Source organism: Fukomys damarensis, unplaced genomic scaffold (genome assembly GCF_012274545.1).
Source record: "Fukomys damarensis isolate Sample0158 unplaced genomic scaffold, DMR_v1.0_HiC HiC_scaffold_15, whole genome shotgun sequence".
Lineage (NCBI taxonomy): Eukaryota > Metazoa > Chordata > Mammalia > Rodentia > Bathyergidae > Fukomys > Fukomys damarensis.
This window is the reverse complement of record NW_022900927.1, coordinates 21530966-21550509: the sequence shown is the minus strand read 5'-3', so window position 1 is coordinate 21550509 and position 19544 is coordinate 21530966. Positions and strand designations below refer to the sequence as shown.

At 34.6% G+C, this 19544-nt stretch overlaps 1 protein-coding gene and 1 pseudogene across 1 annotated transcript; one reads left to right on the top strand and one right to left on the bottom strand.

Moving 5' to 3' along the window:
• The first annotated feature begins 1278 nt into the window (after positions 1–1278).
• LOC104876682 lies at positions 1279–2153 on the top strand (annotated as a pseudogene).
• An 11801-nt stretch (positions 2154–13954) lies between these two features.
• LOC104876627 (olfactory receptor 6C74-like) lies at positions 13955–14878 on the bottom strand. The gene has a single exon (XM_010644813.1). The coding sequence runs from the start codon at positions 14876–14878 to the stop codon at positions 13955–13957; it is 924 nt and encodes a 307-aa protein (XP_010643115.1).
• Between the last annotated feature and the right edge of the window lie 4666 nt (positions 14879–19544).

Sequence of the window (19544 nt, the reverse complement as noted above, 5' to 3'; positions counted from 1 at the left end):
AGATTGACCTGTAGCTCACTGTGTAATCCAGGCTGGTTTTATGGGATTACAGGCATGCACCACCATGCCCCCCCCAAGGACCTTGTTAAATTTGTTTGTTCTTTGACCCTGTGATGGGAGGAACTCAGAGATAATCAAAGATCTGATCTTCTCTGTCAGAGTCAGAAAATCTGGTCTTTGCATACGAATAGTTGCTTGGTGCTTCCTGTTGGTGTGCCTTTAAAAGGAGCTGTTTCTGTGAAGTAATCAGACCTCTTGTCTCCACACTATTGATTGTGCTGTCCTTTCTCAGTCCTCACTCTCCAACTCAGGTACGTTCATGTTATGATGGTGGCTGGACCACCACAATTGATTGCATATAGAATTTCTGTCTCTTCTCTTTTCTCTGTTTCCCTCTTCTCTGTCTTTGTCTCTGTGCCTGTCTCTCCCTCTCTGTCACTACGTAGGCTGGGTGACCCCAAACTTGTCATTCTCTTACCTCCATCTTCCTAAGGCTAGAATGATAGATTCATGCCACAACACCCAGCTTACTTTTCTCATTGTAAAAGTGGAGCTCATAGACTCTACTTCAGGGATTGTCCTAAAGATTACATTAATTATATATGCATGTAGGCTGGGTGACCCCAAACTTGTCATTCTCTTACGTCCATCTTCCTAAGGCTAGAATGATTCATGCCACAACACCCAGCTTACTTTCTCATTGTAAAAGTGGAGCTCATAGACTCTACTTCAGGGATTGTCCTAAAGATTACATTAATTATATTTGCGATGTACTTATAATGGTGCCTGGAGCATAGGGAGAAATTTGTGTTTGATACTATCATGTGTATGCTGAGTTTAATTATAAGAAGGGAATTGATGGAGCACTTTTTACACAACTGGTGAGCTTAGAACTTAAGCAATAACAGATTGAGGACAGAATGCATAACAGATTTTAAATAGAAGCAGATTGTGATTCTGAAGGAAATGACAGAGAATACAGCTTACCAATAAGAGGTTTCAGCAACTTTTTAAAAACTTTCTCCTTGATATGGTGTATAAATGTGTTCCAATATGAAATACTTTACTAAAAATTTGAATCCACACATGTATGTGTGCGTGTACATTCTCACTGTAACATTTTTCAGATTATTAAGGAATATGCATGGAAGTTGGATGAATTGAGTATTTATGAAATATGAATGATAAAATGAACTTAGCAGATTTTGTCATTGAATTCTATAGCTCAAGTCTCTCTGACATTTACATTAAGGCCTGGAAAAATCCAAAAACTGAATAATGAGAAACAATACAGCAATTACAATGTTCATCCTTCTGGGAGTGACAAAAGATCCTCAGCTGCAGATCTTGCTTTTTATTTTTCTACTTATCACCTCTATGTTAAGTGTAACTGGTAACCTGGCCATCATTACCCTCACTGTAATGGATCCTCACCTTAAAACTCTCATGTGTTTCTTCTTTCAAATTTTCTCTCAGAAATCTCATTTTCAACTGCCTGTGTTCCAAGATTCCTACACAGTATTTCAACTAGAGACAAAACGATTACCTATGAGGTGTGTGCTACTCAATTATTTTTTACAGATTTCCATGGGGTAACTGAATGTTTTCTTTTGGCATATGTCATATGATGAGGTAGTTGTATGGCAATCTGCAAACCTTTGCATTATATGACAATCACAAACAGCAAAGTTTGCAAAGCATTGAATATCTTTTGTTGGATGGAAGTATGTATGATTGTTCTCCCACAACTTAGCATTTCATCTGGAATTCTGTGACTCTAAAGTTATTGATCATTCTGGCTGCAATGAAAATCCTATTCTGAAAATATCATGCTCAGATATGTGGTTAACTGAGAGGACAGTCATAGCTTGTGCTGTGTTTCATCTTAACTCTTATATGTGTACTTCTTTCCTATGTATATGTCATAAGGACATTTCTGAAATTCCCTTTTGTTTAACAAATGAGAAAGTCTTTTCTGTGTGTTCTTCACACATGATTGTGGTTTCCACCATGTATGGCAGCTGCATCTTCATCTACATCAAACCATCTGCAAAAGAAGATTAATTAATAAAGGTGTATTTGTACTTATTTCTTCCATATTACCTATGTTGAATCTTTTTATACATACTCTGAGAAATAAGTTAACACTGTGATGATTGACTCAAGAAAATTGCATTTCTCTTAAAAAACTAAAATATACCTAAGTTAATATGTGAATTGAAAAGATCCATAACTACTTCACATTTTTCAGAAAACTGGATACTTGTTTCTCCATATTACCTATGTTGAATCCTTTTATACATACTCTGAGAAATAAACAAGTTAACACTGTGATGATTGACTCAAGAAAATTGCATTTCTCTTAAAAAACTAAAGTATACCTAAGTTAATATGTGAATTGAAAAGATCCATAACTACTTCACATTTTTCAGAAAACTGGCTTTATTAATTCCTAGGCTATAGAGTAATTTGACCTCCACTTTAATCATTTTTTCATTAATTTATCTACTGATGGACTATTGAACAATTATAATAGATTAAAAGTATCATTTTTTTTAATTCACTAACCACAATTTGTCATGATTAAATTACAATGGCTCTTTTCAAATGATTTTCCAAGATAATTTTATAATTTCAATTAGAAGTCATTATTTTTTCTAGCTTCTATGAGAAGTCACTTATAAGTAAGACATATATTCCTTCTAGTATTAAAAAGAATGATTGGTTTAACAAAATTTCAAATATCTATGGTAAATGAAAATACTTAAAAGAAAAATACTAAAAGTGGTAATAGGTAGAATTGTAACTCTGGGGTACAATTAACATTTAAGAGTTCATATCATAGCTATATAGATTACATAAAACCACTTACTATAAATGCCAAAAGCCAACATATTAAATTCAATAAGATTACCTTTAAGTGTAGGTTGTGATGTACAATTTCAAAGTAACAGTAGATCAACAAATTAAATCCATGAGGTTTCATGAATACATTGCACAAACTTTTTATTTTGTTGAATGCGAACAAGTAGGCTAACAAAGGGAAACAGGCACTCTTACGCAATTAGTTTGAAAACCTTAAAATGAAGACATCACAATTATATATAACTTCAAATCCAAATCTAATAGCCAATAAGTCTATGCATTGCAGCCATTTATTTGATAACAGTAATTAAATGAACATCACTTGGCAATATTGAAATCAATTAGGCAGTTGGGTTGGGGTTGTATTTCAGTGTAATAGTGCTTCCCTGATCATCTGGGAAGAAGAGTAAGCAATATAAAAGTCAAGAGGACAATCCATCTATTGTCTAAGACCATGTCAGTGTTCTTCTATTGGTAGTGCATGATGAGCATCTCCTACTCAGCTTCCATTTAACTGTAAAGATGGGGCTGAAACACACAGAAAACAACTTTGTCTAAAGTTAGTGCATTCTTATTTCCTAAGAGTCACCAGCTTCCCATCATACACAGGCACATGCTGTACTAATATATTATTTTCATTTTCAGCTATAAAAGGAAGAGCTATTCAGCAGGCCCTGCCCAATATGTTCCATTAATATTAATTCCAAAGTATCAGGAAAAATAATGAGGATGATAGATATAGCCAATGAACCATGAAGTGAAAAGAATACTACTTTTAGTGACATAACAGCAAGCTGAGGGAACACGAAGTATTTTATATTTTCCTAAAATTTTCACTGTAATCCATGGATACCACTGGCAATTAATCAACACAAGATTTAAATTATCCTGCTTCTCTGAGATGCTTTTATGGAAATTTTTCTCTGTCATTATGAACCACTTATGAACATTTGCCCCAATTTCTATGATCTTCTTTATTTCCATTTATTAGCTGTTTTGATCACACTTCTGTCTCATGGACCCATTTTTCCACCTTACTATGATTATCATCCATGAGATGGGAAGTCACAGCAGGCTTAGATAGGCTTCTCCTCTGCTCTTCTTCCAGGCCGCTGTCACCAGATTTGACACATAAAATATTATAGACCTGCCCCTGCCATTAAGTAAGAGAGCCAGATTACCAACAGCTCTGTTATCCACATGGGTCAAAGTGCAACCTAGGCTACAGTACCACTAGACGTATGGACAAATGGTTATTATGCATTGTTTGCTGCTATCCCCCTCCTCCGATGTCTGTGAATTCAAATCTGTTCCAAAACAACCACTTCAAAAAAAATAAAACTAACATTAATGTATACATAAGAAGTCATAATGCCAACCAACTCTCATTTCTGTAAACCTTTCCTGTAAATTTCTTCTTACTTTTTCTCACTTTTCTCTCTTAGAACCTGGAAAAAAAATATGATTTGCACATGCAATATGGAAACACCTCCATTTCATGAAAGATGATGAAGGAATGAGTAAAGAGGCTAACGAAAGTGGACAGGAAGGGATGTATACATACTCTAAGAGAGTAAGGCCCTCTAAAGGACTTGTTCCATAGCAGTACTGATACTTACTGAGGGCATGAGGACTGCTTCTGAGGACACCGGTATCACAGAAACCCAGTGGTGGCTCTCCTTCACCAAGAGCAATGCCAGAAGATACTCTCATGGAGCTGGATTATTAATATTCATGGGGATAAGGGGGCCCAAAGTATTAGATGTGGGGTGGCTCCATTTAAGAATAAAAGGTAGGCAGCTACAATTAATGAAGTGATGGACCAGTCCAGAACAGTATCCAAGAGACATTGACTGTGGAAGAGTTAATACACCATGGGAATTGTATCCTCAACATTCATCCTAGCATCTCCAGATCATTTTAACTGCATCATCAAAAGTCAAACACATTCTTGCGACAATATAGTTCTGCACAGATTTTCATCATTGCCAAAATTATTTAGGATTTCTCTTTCCCTGAGTCTACCTTTGCATGAAATTCAGATGATTAAGTTACAAGAGTTGTCATTCTGATTTCCGTCTTTGAAGTAGACAATCAGAAATATCATTGTGGGAACTCTAAGACTGTACAATAGAAAATCATGTCTGAAGAAGATGCCTGAAAAGGGAATCATAAGGGTTCTCATCAGGGGATTCATTAGAAATCAAATTCTTTAAAAACCCAAAGAAGGTAATCAGTAATAGATTTTTCTTTTTTCTTTTTGGTGGCACATGTATGATTTCTTCTGAGATGTAGGTGATTGCTTTAGTCACTTTTCTCAGTGTTTCAGTGCCCAGTTTCAGTATTGCTGGAAAGTCCAAGTCCAAAGTCTCCTTGGTAGTTTAAGGCAAAACTTAGCTGCAAGACTATACAAATGAATCCAGGCATGGTGGCACATGCCTGTAATCCCAGCACTTGGGAGGCTGAGGCAAGAGGACAGCTGTGAGTTTGAGACCAGCCTGGGCTACATAGTGAGTTCCAGGTCAGTCTCACTACATAGTGAGACCCTGTCTCCAAAAAAAAAATGGACTATACAAATGAAAACATAAAAAGTTAATCTTTGAAACATTCAATAGCACAAGATGAACATATCAAAAGTTACAAATGTGAGGATACAAAGGAATGGCACAAAGCAAGTCCAAAATCCAGCAGGGCAAACATTAAAACCCACAGTTCCACTCCCAGCCTTTCTGGCAGTGTGTGGCAAGTTGCGAAACTCCAAAGGACTTAGGCGACTCCACCCCATGACCTTTTTGGTAGTTGTGGCTCCCACAGGTCTTCTCTTGGGCTGGTTCTGCTCTCTCCTTGTAGTTTTCCTCAGATGATCCATATTTCTGGCTTTTCCAGACTTTTGAAGTTTTCACAACATCTTTGGCTTTGCCCTCACAGCTTCACACACTGGCCTCTCAGGGGCACACTGCCTGGTCTCCCAGACCTTCTGAAATCTAGATGAAAGCCTTCTTGACTCCACAACTCTTGCATTCTGCATGCACCTAACACCAGTGTCATGTGGATGATGTCAGAGTCTGCTGCCAGTTGGAGCAGTAGCCAGGCTCCCTTTTCTCTTGGTAGAGGTCAAGTGCTTAGATCATTGAGCACCCTGAACCCAAATCCTAGGAACAGGTTCTCTAAGCCTCTGCATTCTTGAACATGCTGCTTTGGGGCTCTCTTCTCAAAGCAAACTCTTTTACCTTTACAATTCTGAGGTTGCAAAATCTGCAGTCTTGTTGGTTCGTATGATGTCCTTAGGCCATCTTCTGAAACACACGACTTTTTCTTGCTAGTCTTTTCAGCAATCAGTTTCTCCTCTGTTCTGTCTTTTCTGGCTGCACCTTTACTGGAGCTTCCTTTCTGGCCAAACTCATAGAGTTTTAAATGATTCTGCTGGGCTCTTTGCTGTTGATTCTCAACATAAATCTGGCTAAAAGCCCCCAACAGTAGTTATGCCACCATCTCAACACTGGACTGCCTTGATATTTCTTCTAAAAGATTAATTAGTCCACCATTATTTTTTGTTGTTATTATTTTGTTTTTTGTACCAGGGATCGAACTCAGGACCTTGTACTTGTGAGGCAGGTATGGTGCCACTGAGCTTAATCCTGGCTGCACCCCCACCACTCTTAATCTTAGTCTCATACAAAGTCTCTGGATACAACAAAATGCAGACAAACTTTCTGCTAAGGAATAAAACACATCCTCTGGTGTCCTACAGCCAGTGCAGTCCTTCCTGGCAGAAGCTTCCTGAGCCTGGTCTTTACCAGCAGGCTTTCTATCAGCCTTCTGGCCTTCTGAGCTCAGGCCAGAACATTCCATCAGGTAAAGCCTAAGGCATTCCAGTTCTACTTTGTCAGATAGCATCTCCAAATCTTTCCTAACTCTTCCCATAAGCCAGTCAGTCTCAAATGGTCAGGTAATGGTCATATCAAAGACCCCACTCTCAGTACTAAATTGTATCTTAGCTACTTTACTCCTTGTTGAGACAAAATATCCAACCTCTAAAGTTAAAGGGGGGAAAGTTTATTTGGCTTACAGTTTGTAGAGGTTTCAGTCCATAATCATCTGGCTCCAAGGTGGGGTGGCCTGGCCGAGAAGCACTGCAGAGGAGAATCAGTTCACGGCAGGCAGAAGACAACAAAAGCAAGCAATCAAGGAATTTACCAGCATCTTTCTGCCCCCTATATCTTATCCACTTATTACTTGAGCCTTAAACCCAGTGCCTTTGATTTTAGCATTGAACCATGAATCGATCCCAGCATCACACACTCTAGATTCAGCCACTTCTGAAAAATTCCCACCTTTGACTCCATGAGGCTTTGTGAGGACACTGAGACACAAACCGTAACACCAATCATTTCTGACACAATATATTTGCAATTTTGACAATTATTGATGAGAATGGGAGTTTCTCATGGGAAGACAGACTTAATCATTTAGTAGATCATCATATGTGTGATAAACAGAATAGTTTTTAGCCGGTTGTTTTTGCTACAATGTTATTTTCTTGCTTTTGCCTTTTATTAAAATAGATCTGCAAGAAAATGATATTTGAATTGGTTTTTGAATGCCTTTCTTTTGCCAACAAAACTGAAAAAAATTTGATGTGCTCATATTCAATTTATCTGAGAAATGAGTTTAACCAAATGATACAAATTTTTCAAAATTTCACTTTATTTTGAGGCCACTAAAATGAATAAAGATGTAGTACTTTTCTAGCCATGTCTTTCATGGTTTGTTTTACTTATTTATTCTTTAGAATGTAAATGAACAGGTTCAGTAAGGGGACAACTAAAGTATCGTGCACAGCTTCTCCCTTATTGAAAGCAATTGCTTCTTTAGCTGAAGGCCTTATGTACATGAAGATGCAGCTTCTAAAAGAGAGGGAGATGACGGTCATGTGGGAAGAACATGTAGAAAAGACCCTTTTCCTTTGCTGTGAAGGAGGGATCTTCAGAATGGTCCTGATAACGTCAGTGTAGGAAACAATCACTAACACCAGTGTAACAACCAAAGTTACAATTGCTAAGACAAAGTCAACCAGTTCCAGTGTGACAATTTGTGTTCAGATTTAATGGGTAGAAAATCACTTTCTTACCAAAGTAATGAAGTAATTTACAGTTTATACAAATGTAATATTAATTCTAGAATATAATGGACATGATGATATTTGAATTACTAATGTCTTGTATAGGGAAAGGGAAAGGGGACATTACCAGAGACCCCTTCAGTGGTCCTGGTCTCCTCCAAGCCAGTACGACATCCACAAGATAGGAAAGTAGGAAATAGAAAAAACACACAGACAGACTTAACAGAAACTGGTTTTTGGGCCTATCTAGATGCTCTGGGGAGCAAAGACAAAGAACTCCCAGGACATTCAATGTTTATTCATTACAAGTATGAAGGGGGGAAGCTAGGCAGGCCTTGGGACACCTGCTGATAACAAGTTTAAAGCAGGCAGGACTGCAGAATGAGGGCAAAAGCGTATCTTTGCTGAAGAGAACAAACTGTTCATTCAGGATAGGAGAATTTAGCTGGAGTCAGTTGACCTTGACTGGGAGTGAGCACAGCCAAGCTCTGCTATTTCCAATGTAACACGGCTGAGTTAGAGAGGGGCAAGAAGCTTGTGCCACTATAGCCTGCCAATACCGGGCAGAGTTGTCAGCTATAGTCTTGGTTTTCCTCTATTAGTAAAACTGTAATACTATCTTTATCTTTGTTATTGTTGCCACAAATTTTTCATTCTCCTCAGTCATATTCAGGAAAATGACTTTGGAAGTGGTTGAGAACTATAAAAATTGTGTTCAGGTAAAGGTCCTGTACTTAATGAGTCTCTCAAGTCAGATGTATCATTAAGAAAATTGGTTGTCTTGGCATAGTAGCTATGAGTCTGAGTAGATACAGGATCAATGAATTGATTTTGTTTCCTTCGTTGTTTACCCTGGTCTTTGGTATATGATAAGGTAAAGATAACACAGGTAAATTTTCAAAGTCCGTACCAGAAAGACATTTTCTCATGGATGTATATCCTCAAGCACTCACCTATTTCTTATTATTGTCCTTCCATGAAATGGCCTACATTTTCCCCCAAGCATATTTTTATGCAATATTGTCATAAAACAAACATTAAAATGTAATTACCTTTAATTAGGAGTTCTTTATTGAGCAATCTATAAAGAAATGAAAGAATATCAATTTGCTTTTTTTAAGATTGTTATAAGGAAACTGAAATCTGAAAGTGAAAATCATTAGTGTGGTAAAACAATAAACATATGTTTAGTGAATGAATATGAACATTATCAATCTATATTCCTGTGGAACATCCTTTAAGTTCTAAATATTAAGCCGGGGATTTAGCTCAGCGGTTTGGTGGCCTGCCTCGCAAGCACAAGGACCCGAGTTCAATCCCTGTTACCAAAAAAAAAAAAAGCTAAAAATAAAAACATATTCTCAGCAGAGGAATAATCACTCATGAAACACTGAAACCCATGCAATGATAACAAATAACCACTGACCTAAGGAAAAGTTTTAATTATGAAGTTTTTATAAGATATTATATTCTTTTTCTTATACTCTGGTGGTCAAAGATCTCGAGTATGACGATGTTTTAGTTACAACAGCAAAGATGCACTCTCTTAGAGCAATAATTGAAAAGCTAGACTTCATTGAAATTGAATTTGCTTGGCAAAAGACACTGTTAAGACAATAAGACAATATACCAGGAGAAATATTTTAAAGATATTTCTAATAAAGGATCATTAGCCAAAATGTGCAAGAAAAAATTAAAATTAGCTGGGGATTTAGCTTAGTAGCACCATGCCTTCTTTGCAAACTCAAGGTCCTGAGTTCAATCCCTGGTACTAGAAAATGAAACAAAACAAAACAAAAAAGCCCAGCATGGAAAATAGCCATTTACAATACTAATTACTATTGAGAATTCAAAGTAATAAGACTTCTACTACTCCCATTCCTTGTTAATGAATTCAAGATAGAGGTCACTTTTTTTTTTTGCGGGGGTACTGGGGATCGAACTCAGGACCTTGTGCTTTTGAGGCAGGTAGCTGCACCACTGAGCTAAATCCCTGGCCCAGCAGTCACTTTTAAAATTTAATTAAGTTTTATTGAATAAACCAGAAATTGCAGTCCCACGTTTTTACTTATCTAACTAGGAATAATGTCCATATTAGAACTGCATAGGAATGTTCATACAGTTTTATTTATAATTACCCCAAACTGGAAGCATTCAAGAAGCTCCTCAATAAATTAATGGATTAAAAAACTGGTGCATTCCATTAAAACACTATTTTTTATAGAAAAATAAGCTGCCAAGTTACAAAAATACATAGATAGACCCAATGCATATTGCTAAGTAGAAGAAACCTATCTTTGAAGGTGACATACAGTATAGCTCTAGTTATATAAAATTCTAGGAACAGTAAAACTAAAAAAAAGTAAAAGAATCAGTGGTTACCAGGGATTGGTGGGAAAAAAAGGGAAGTTTACATAAATGAAGCAAAGTGACTTTAAGGGAATTAAATATACACACATGCTATAGTGGTGAATGAATGTCACTATGTTGTCAAAACTCATTGAACATCATAGTACAAAGAATGAACTTTATGCAAGTACTCAAAAACCTATTTAAGCTTTCCCTCTAAAATCAGGAACAAGACAAAGATGTCCACTGTCATCTCTTCTGTTTGATATAGCTCTCAAGGCATTAGTGACAGCAATGAGAAAAATGACAAAAGAAATAAAAGGGATATGGATAATGGTAGAGACATTGCCACACATATGTAAAGCCCTGGATATGAACCTCGTACAATAAATGAAATACAATAAAAATTGAAGCACAATGTCTACTATGTTCCTGTAATTTTTAAGCCACCATAAATTTAAAACTTAAAATCAAGCCTTATGTTAAGGATAAATTTTGTTCCTTGATATTTTTCTATTATTCTACCCTCCCCTAACTCTAATGGGAATTTGTAATTATTTGTTTTTCTACAGCTTACATATTGACATAATTTATATTTTCAAGATTGCTTAGTAGCACACAGTATGCATTTTAACTAATTTGCATTTACCTTCTTCCTTAGTTTGCAAGCATAATTCATTCTGAAAACGTGCTTGTTATCCACAGCACTTGTATATCAAAGCAAATTTCCCCATAAGAAATAGGTGGAAACTCAGATGATTCATTCCACAACCCAAAAAATCCATATAAAAATGATAACATTGTAATATAATACAAAATATTAAAAAAATAAACAAATTACCTTGCCTGTAACATTGAATTGACATTAATCAGATTCACTGCTCACACTGCTACAGCTTTATTTGGGTGGTACTTTTCTACACAATTTTGCATTTTCCTACATTTCAAACAGCTGCCTGACCTCATTTGCAGTGAGGGATTCCTCTGCCTTTTCTTGTATTCTTTTGAAGACATGGTCTTCTCTGTAACCTTTTACAGTTGGGAGATGATCACCCATAATGTGAGGGAGTGAGGGAGGGAGGGACGGAGGGAGGGAGAGAGAGAGGGAGAGAGAGGAGGAGAAGGAGAAGGAGAGAGAGGGGACTACTGGCTCAGTTGTGATCCTGTGACAGTCAGCCTGTCATGGTATTTGTATTGCCAGATATCATTTCCTTATCAAGTTAAAGTTTTTAAAAAATCTTTGCTTGTCTTGAAGAATACTCTCAGAGCAAGTTACTTGCAATCCAAGGTTTTACAGTATTTGACAAATTCATTTTGCTATATACTTATTGGAAAGTGCATTTTATACTATACAATTTAATTTTCACTAAAATAATTGCAATATTAAAAGTGTGAAAGAGATATTTTGATCTATAAACAAGTATTTCACAAAATATTAAGAATATGGTGCATAATGTTATAATTTTTGGTAAATTATAAACTATTATTTTTCTATGGGCATAGGCTACACTATATTTCCAGCCTGAAAAATGACTAATATTTATTAAATAAATAAATACATACATACACATTTTTATAAAGAAAGAATAAAAATTTAATTTTCACTAAAATAATTGCAATATTAAAAGTGTGAAAGAGATATTTTGATCTATAAACAAGTATTTCACAAAATATTAAGAATATGGTGCATAATGTTATAATTTTTGGTAAATTATAAACTATTATTTTTCTATGGGCATAGGCTACACTATATTTCCAGCCTGAAAAATGACTAATATTTATTAAATAAATAAATACATACATACACATTTTTATAAAGAAAGAATATATAATTGTTTTTATTTTTATTAGTACATGTTTGCATTGTATAATGATTACATTCTTCATGGGGAGTTGGTACACATGCATAATACATCATAATTCATTTTTTCATCCCTTTCTCCTCATCTTTCTCCCCTTTCCTCCATCTCTTAATTTCCTTCCCATTTGAACAAAATTTATCTCCCTAATTCCTTTTTATGGTGACACAAAGTTAAATCATATTTTTGAGATAAATATTGTATTAATAGAGATTACATACAGTGAAACTGAAATCAGGAATGATCCGCTTTGGCTTTTAAAAAAATTAAACTGGGATTTATTTTATATGACATTCTCTATGGTTCTGCTAATAAATATAATCTGATTTTTGCACTATACATATTTAGACCCAATAAGGCGACATGAGGTTATCTTTTCATAGTGCAACATGAAATAAAGGTAACTCAACTATTTTCTTACCTCTTTAAATAGAGGTAGGAAACTCTACAAACTGTAGGTTTTTATAACTTTATAAAGTATATATTTATAAAATATATATTTATGTATACTTTTTTTTCCTCATTGAATTTATCGGTACATTTTAGGTATACAGTACAGTTACATTTATCATTGGGATCTTGTACCTTTACATGAAAGGTCTTGGTTCTCCTTGTCCCTGCCCTCCCTTCACCCCTTCCTCCCTTCCCTATTTACAACTTTATTTCCATTTTTTTTCATTTTCTCATGTTTTTTTTCTTTTCCCTTATATACTCTATTTGTAAAAAAAAAAAGTATGATAATTCCATTTAGTGCTTCAGATTTTAGTTTGGTGCTTCATTGCCACAAAAGGTATACACATCTGAATTTTATAGATTTCACTGTAAAAATAGAATAACTCTACAATATTGATGTATAAATTCACCATCAGTGGATACAAACTAATGTCCCTGGTATGTTTTTATGAATGAGGCAGTGCACTGTTTTCCTTCGTATAATATTAATATTTAAAAACAGAACATTTACTATGTAATCTAATGTAAAAGTAATGTAAACTTGGGCATTTAGAGTGGTTCTGGTAATGAAAAAAAATCATCTGGAATGATATATTATGCTTTAAAGATACATCTTGCTTTATTGGTTTCCCAATTTAAAAATGAAGATGAATCATCTATAGAAATTGTAAGAGGAAATTTTAGCTACAGAGCGCAAAGTATGCATGAACATCTGTTACCTTCTTTTCTGAAAATGCATAGTAAAGTGACATCACTGATGGAACGTATACAAAACATTGCAGAAAAGACAAAAAAATATGGAAAACTATCACTCAGCCACTAAAAAGACCAGAAAAAAATGGGAAGAAAGGAAAGAAAGAAGGTTGCTTATGAGAAATATATTTTTGTAAAAGTTAATCTTATGTGACAAGAAAAATATCCCTACAGGTTTATAAAATGAAATAAGTTAATGTTTAAAGACTTCATAAGTGATCTATGATCTGGATGCATCTATACTAGAAAAGCATAAATATATATGAGATATCTTAAATAAATCCATAATAAAATATTGTCAGAATGAAATTGATCAGAATTTTTTGTGAGAAGAAGTGATTGTGGAGTGGATAAGAGAAAACAATGGATGCAGATAGTATGATCAAAATGTTAAAAATCCAGGAATAGATTAAATGGATAGTTATGAATGAGTTGAGTCACTAGTATAGTATAAAAATAAAGGAATATTTTGAAATCATAGCTGACTTAAGCTACAATTTTCGAGAAGTTTTAGCAGTGCACTCTTATAAAAGTCAAACATCATTTCAAAGTATCAAAGGTACATTTTTTTGACTAAATCTTTTATCGCTTGTATTACTTGCTTATTTCTTAGGGTATATATAAAAGGATTTAAAACAGGTGCAACTGAAATTGTGAGTACTGCAACCCCCTTGTTTAAAGATACCCTTTCCTCTGCAGAAGGTTTAATATACATAAAAACACAGCTGCCATAAGAGATAGAGACAACAATCATGTGTGAGGAACAGGTAGCAAAAGCCTTTTTCCTCTGCTGGCTAGAAGGGATCTTTAGAATTGTTCTTATGATGTTTGTATAAGACGACATTACCAGGGTCAAAGTAATCAGGAGTGTGCAAATTGCTAAAATAAAATTTGCATATTCTATGGCACTTGTGTCTGTGCAGGAGATTTTCAGAAGAGGGGAATAGTCACAGAAAAAGTGTTCAATACTTGTACCACAAAATTCCAAAGTCTGGCTCACAATAGCTCCAGGAGTTATAGTTAATGCACCAATGAAAAAACAGGAAAAAACCAGCCCATGACATAGCCTGTAGTTCATAATGGTTGTGTAATGAAGCGGCTTGCAAATGGCCACATAGCGGTCATAGGACATGACAGCTAACAAGAAAAACTCTGACACACCAAAGAAAAAGGCAAAGAATAATTGTGTCAAACATGCATCATAGGAAATAGTCCTGTCGTTAGTTGCTATGCTGACTAGATATCTAGGGATACAGGTAGTTGTCAGTGAGAGTTCTAAGAAAGAAAAATTTTGAAGGAAGAAATACATGGGTGTTTTGAGGTGGGGATCCAGCAAGATGAGAAGGATAATGATAAGGTTCCCAGTGACACTCAATAAATACGTTAAAAATAGAAAAAAGAAAGCTACAATTTGCCAGTTTGGGTCCTCTGTCAGTCCTAGAAGAGTGAATGTGGTTACCACTGTATGGTTTCTCATAGTTAATTCCTTCTAAATTTCTTGTAATCTGGGGAAAGATAATTTATGGTTAGAAAAAGATTCTTTGAGTAATTAAAATGACATATACAACCAAGTACCTCAAGTGGAATGCACATCCTTTGTTCCTTTCTATCACTTTAACTCTCTTACCTTGCAGTGAGAATCCTAGGCTTGATTTAGCCTTTTTCATTCCACTTCTGGATAGTCTTTTTCATGATTTTACATTCAGACCTTTCTTACTCTTAGAAATATTGGCTCAGTTATTTCTTGTCATAAGATCCTGTACATTTTTCCAGGGTGGGCTTTTTATTAATGCTTTTTAGTAATAAAATTGCTAATAAAAGTGAATAGAACCACTTGTTCCACCAATGGTATAAGCTTCCTGGTGGGACAGCCATGCATGTACCACTGGCAGTTCATACCAGAGGGCACATGCTAAAATATTGTCCAATACCATATATGTGACTTTCCCCTTCAATCTTAGTGCTGTTACAGGAAAATGTTTTTAGGTATCCTTGGTTAATCCCTCTCTTGTGAAAGTAATCTTGGTTTCATTCAAAAATAAATATTTTTCTTATACATCTCTATTTTCTTAGCTTCTCAAGACTAAATTTCTGAAATTAATCTTTCTTAAATTGTTATTTTCTAATGTTATATTTCTGTCAATATTTGGGTTCTTTGGTACAGCCAACTTGAACTTTTTCCACTGAAAGTAAATTTTATGAATATTAGACCCCAAAACTTTATAAATCTCAAAATTGACATGTACATATGAAGTTGAAAGTTGACATGAAATTTGCGATTTCTTTACTCAGTTATTCTATTGTTTTAACTACATGAGTAGATTTTACAATATAAGAAAAATAATATATCATTAATAAGTAAAAGTAATTCTTTACACAAAAGAAAAGCATATGTACTCATAAAGTTTTTGATAAAAGCTGTTGAGAAGCATTTTCCCAGGTGCTGTTCTAATATAAACATATAGTCATTTTTTCAAATGTGTATATTTAATCGTTAATCATCAGTTACATACATATTTTCTTTGTTAGTCCAATTCTAAATTTAATTGATTTAATCTCAGGCCATATATTCAGAATAGCATTGATTATTTTACAAGTTCTTAATATGTAAAATAAAAAATACTTGAAGTACTTACTCTGCATTCATTTTACAGAAGTTTTATTGGTACATTGTGAACTTTTCATTGTTCGGCAAATATGTAACATTCTCGAATATTCGATGAGAAATGAAATTTCAAAATATATATTTCTTTATAACCTATAATTTTTTGGTGCTGCCTTACTTGAAGCAGAATTTTTATCCACTTTAAAATCTAGAAATAATCACTAAAAAAAGTAAGCATTTATAAATCACACTCCCCCAACACACACTGTGTCTGTCTTCTTAATCAGCACGTAAGTGACGTTTCCAAACAAATTTATCTGGTTTCCTTACAAATAAAGTGAGTGATATTTGAATTCGGTCTAACTTAAAGTCTGGAAATCTATGTTATTTTTAATATTAAATTATAGTGTTTAGTTTTTTTCATTTCTTATTTCATTTCTAACTAGTTTTATCAATTTTTTCTTGAACCAAAGTGGCTTTTTTGTTCCATCTCACCATGCTTTATACTTTTCCATTTATAATAAATATCTTATTTGTTCAGAACTGGTAAAGTTCCTTGGGAATAGTAGAAAAATATACTAATTGACCATTTTGATCATTAGCTTTAAAAACAACATACCAGAATTAATTAAGAATTAGTCATATTATCTATAAGGAAATCTAAAATGTTCATGTTAAGAGAAAGTCTAATTCCCATGGTGAAAGTCAAATTGTGTATAAACCTCTTTGGAGTTTTTAAAGGATCTGAGCCATGAGGAGCTCTCATTCTTCCTTCCCGAGAAGAATTAGCATAGGAACTGAAGGAGACCACCCTGAGCAAACCACAAACTTATAAATTGGCTTTTCATGTTAAAAGCCTGAGACTTCCTATTAGCCCACAATGGCTGCCTGAAAAGCCAGCAGTTGGTGTGTGGGAAAGGAACAACTCCCCAAACTACTGGTCACAGCAGAGGTCTCAGCCATACATGACGCTGTGACGTTTTGGATGGCAAGACAATAGTGCAGCTAAGGGCAGCCTGACTTGTACAGAAAATTGCTAGAGAGGCAAAAACTAATCCATGGGAAGAACCAAATTTCTCATTAATCTATGAGCTGTTCTTGTTAAATGTTTCACTCCCGCATTGCTAGGAACCTGGTCAGGTCAGCATTCCCACTTACTGTTCCCTGCATCGTCCCTTACCCCTTCTAGAAGCTGCATGATCAATAAATAGTGGCAAGCTCCAGGAGACACTGTCTTGGCCAGAAAAGAACTTTAACATCCTGGGGCCCCCATTTATGTAAGATATTGTCTTGTCTTTTTCAATCCTGCCATTTTACCCTTGGTCAGGTGATTGGGAGTTTGCACAGCTTCCAAAAAGGAACACTGGCATCTTTCTAAAGACAATATTCAAAACACAAAAATAGGCTAATCATATTTGTTGGGGGGAGTCATACTTATTTTTAACTCTTTATACACAATTCCATAGCATAAAATAGCTGTATACTAATATGGTGGGCAGGTAAATGATGGCGTAAATGACTTTTTAGAAGTTCCCAGTTTCACCAGCACCACATATTTAGAGCTTGAAAAATTCCTGGTCAAGTCTTTGTCTCTGGAATTCTGCCAGTGCTTTCAGTTCTTTTGTGTGATCTGAGGAGTGCTTTTCCTTACCCCACAGCCATCAGATAGTGGACACTGCTACCACATTCCCTGTTTCATTTGTCCTAATTCATAGGGAACTGGGAGGATTCCTTTCTCTGTTCCACAGCTCTATGAACACAACAACCAGAGCCATTACCTGTGCCAACACTTTAGTTGGCAGAGTCTAGGGAAGGTCATCTGGCCAGCCTACAAGGTGGGACTGCAGCTACTGATGTAAAAGGCCTCAGTATTACTCAAGCTTATTCTCGTGGACTTAAGAAAGAGCCTATTAGTGTTATTTTGCTCCAGGACTCCACTTCTTAAAACTGGAAAAAACCAAAACAAAACAAATGTCACAACAGCTGTGCGGACATTAACACAAGAACACAGAAACATGACAATTACAAAGAGAAAAATAATTCCCCAGAATAGGATCTCGAAAGAAAAGAAATCTATGAGATGTTTGAAAATACGTTAAAATAATGCTCCAAAGGAATCTCAGCAAATTACATGAAAATATGGATAAACAATACAAAAAATGAAAACTATGTTGTTTATGTACCAGTAAATCACCAAAAAGATAGAAATCATAAGAAAAAGAAATCATAAAACTTGGAACTCAAAGTTACAATCAATCAATGAAATAAAAAACACAAAAGAGAGCTTCCACAAAAGATTAGAATGAACAGAAGAAAGAATTTTAGAACTTGAGGACCAGTTCAACAAATCAACTGAAGCAAACAAGAAATTTCAAAAAATAAATAAAATAAAACAATTTTAAAAGACTGATGAAAGCTACAAAACTTATGGGACACAAATGATTGAACAAATATACATACTATGGGAATATGCATATATTTATTCATATATAAAAGAAACCAGAGAGGGCTCATATAAACAACCTAACACTACTCCTTAAGGTCATAGGAAAGAAAGAAAACAAGTCAGAACTTAATAGAAGAAAAGAAATAGTAACTATTAGAGGGGAAATGTATGAAATAAAACTTTAGGAATATACAAAAGGTTAATGAAACAGAGTTAGTTTTAGGAATGTGTAAATGAACTCATGACCAGTGTCATATTGAATGGAGAAAACAGAAAGCATTTCCTCTTTAGTTGGAAAAGGAAAAGGATGTACATTTTCACCACTCTTACTTAATATTCTATTTAAATTCTTAGTAAGAGCAATGACACAAGACAAAAAAAATTCAAATTTTAAAAGATAAATTTGATTATCTATGTTTGTGGATGACATGCTTTTATTTACTAAAACACTTAAATGACCTATCAAAAATTGTTAGAACTCATAACAAATTCACTAAAGTAACATAATATAAAAATCAAGTATAAGAAAAAGTAGCATTTCTATACTCAGGTAATGAATTTACTAGAAATTTGTAATACCTACAAACAAATAAAATATTGAGAAATAAATCTAACCAAAGAAGTGAAAGATTTCTAAAACAAGTACATAAAATGCTAATGAAAAATATTTCAGAAGGCACAAAAATGGAAAAGATATGTTTGTGGACTAGAAGAAATAACATTGATAAAATGATCACACCACCTAAATTAACTTTATAGATTTAAGATATTTCCAAATCAAAATTCTAATGACTTTCTTCATAGCAATAGGAAAAATGTCTGAAAATTCACATGGAGCCACAAATGACCCAGAATAGCTAAAACAAATTTCAGAAGGCACAAAAATGGAAAAGATATGTTTGTGGACTAGAAGAAATAACATTGATAAAATGATCACACCACCTAAATTAACTTTATAGATTTAAGATATTTCCAAATCAAAATTCTAATGACTTTCTTCATAGCAATAGGAAAAATGTCTGAAAATTCACATGGAGCCACAAATGACCCAGAATAGCTAAAACAAGTCTGAACAAAAATAGAATGCGCGTG